Source organism: Nannospalax galili, unplaced genomic scaffold (genome assembly GCF_000622305.1).
Source record: "Nannospalax galili isolate Female #2095 unplaced genomic scaffold, S.galili_v1.0 scaffold21973, whole genome shotgun sequence".
NCBI lineage: Eukaryota > Metazoa > Chordata > Mammalia > Rodentia > Spalacidae > Nannospalax > Nannospalax galili.
Window position 1 is genome coordinate 1 of NW_008332070.1, and position 592 is coordinate 592.

Below are 592 nucleotides of genomic sequence, written 5' to 3' on the forward strand. Positions count from 1 at the left end.
TTTTGAGACAGGGACTCCCTGTAGCCTCAGCTGGCCTGGAACTCACTATGTCAAATAGGCTGGCCTCGAATTCACAGAGATCCACCTGCCTTTGCCTCCCGAGTGCTGGGACTAAAGGCATATACCACCATGCCTGGCTAGGAACTTTTTACTTTTAACAGAAAGTGCCATTCCTGGTACATCCTCGGCGGGGTGGGGGGGTGTCCCTGCCCATTTGCCTTCATAACTCACCTTCTGCCACATGGCCCTGGAGCAACAACTCCTCAGGGTTGTGTGCTGCCAGGACAGGTACTCATCCACACGGGCTCGAGCCTGTAGGTCCTCAGGGTACCAGTGGTCTGGGGCCTTGTACTTGCGACTCAAATATAGCAGGATGGCCACACTGGAGGAATGTGGACGGGAAGAGAACATGCCCTGGTGATTCTTCAGGCCCCTTGGTCTGGGGCTATGGGGTGTTGCACCTGTATTTCCATATGGCCTTCTCACCCAGCCCAGAGATCCTTTCAAACGCAGGGGGATAACAGCTTTCCTGTGCTTCAACCTTTACCCTGTTGCATAGTCTCTTCTCTCCTACCCTTTTGCTCCCCCCAGC

General features: G+C 54.4%; 1 protein-coding gene across 1 annotated transcript in view; it reads right to left on the reverse strand.

The window, feature by feature from the left end:
* Nucleotides 1-92: 92 nt before the first annotated feature.
* The window catches only part of LOC103729179 (glutathione S-transferase theta-3-like), a 2671-nt gene continuing 2171 nt past the window's right edge, over nucleotides 93-592 (reverse strand). The window contains exon 3 of the mRNA XM_008827173.3: nucleotides 93-382. Coding sequence (XP_008825395.2) covers nucleotides 112-382 — 271 coding nt within the window. The 3' untranslated portion in view covers nucleotides 93-111. The remainder of the gene's footprint in view (nucleotides 383-592) is intronic.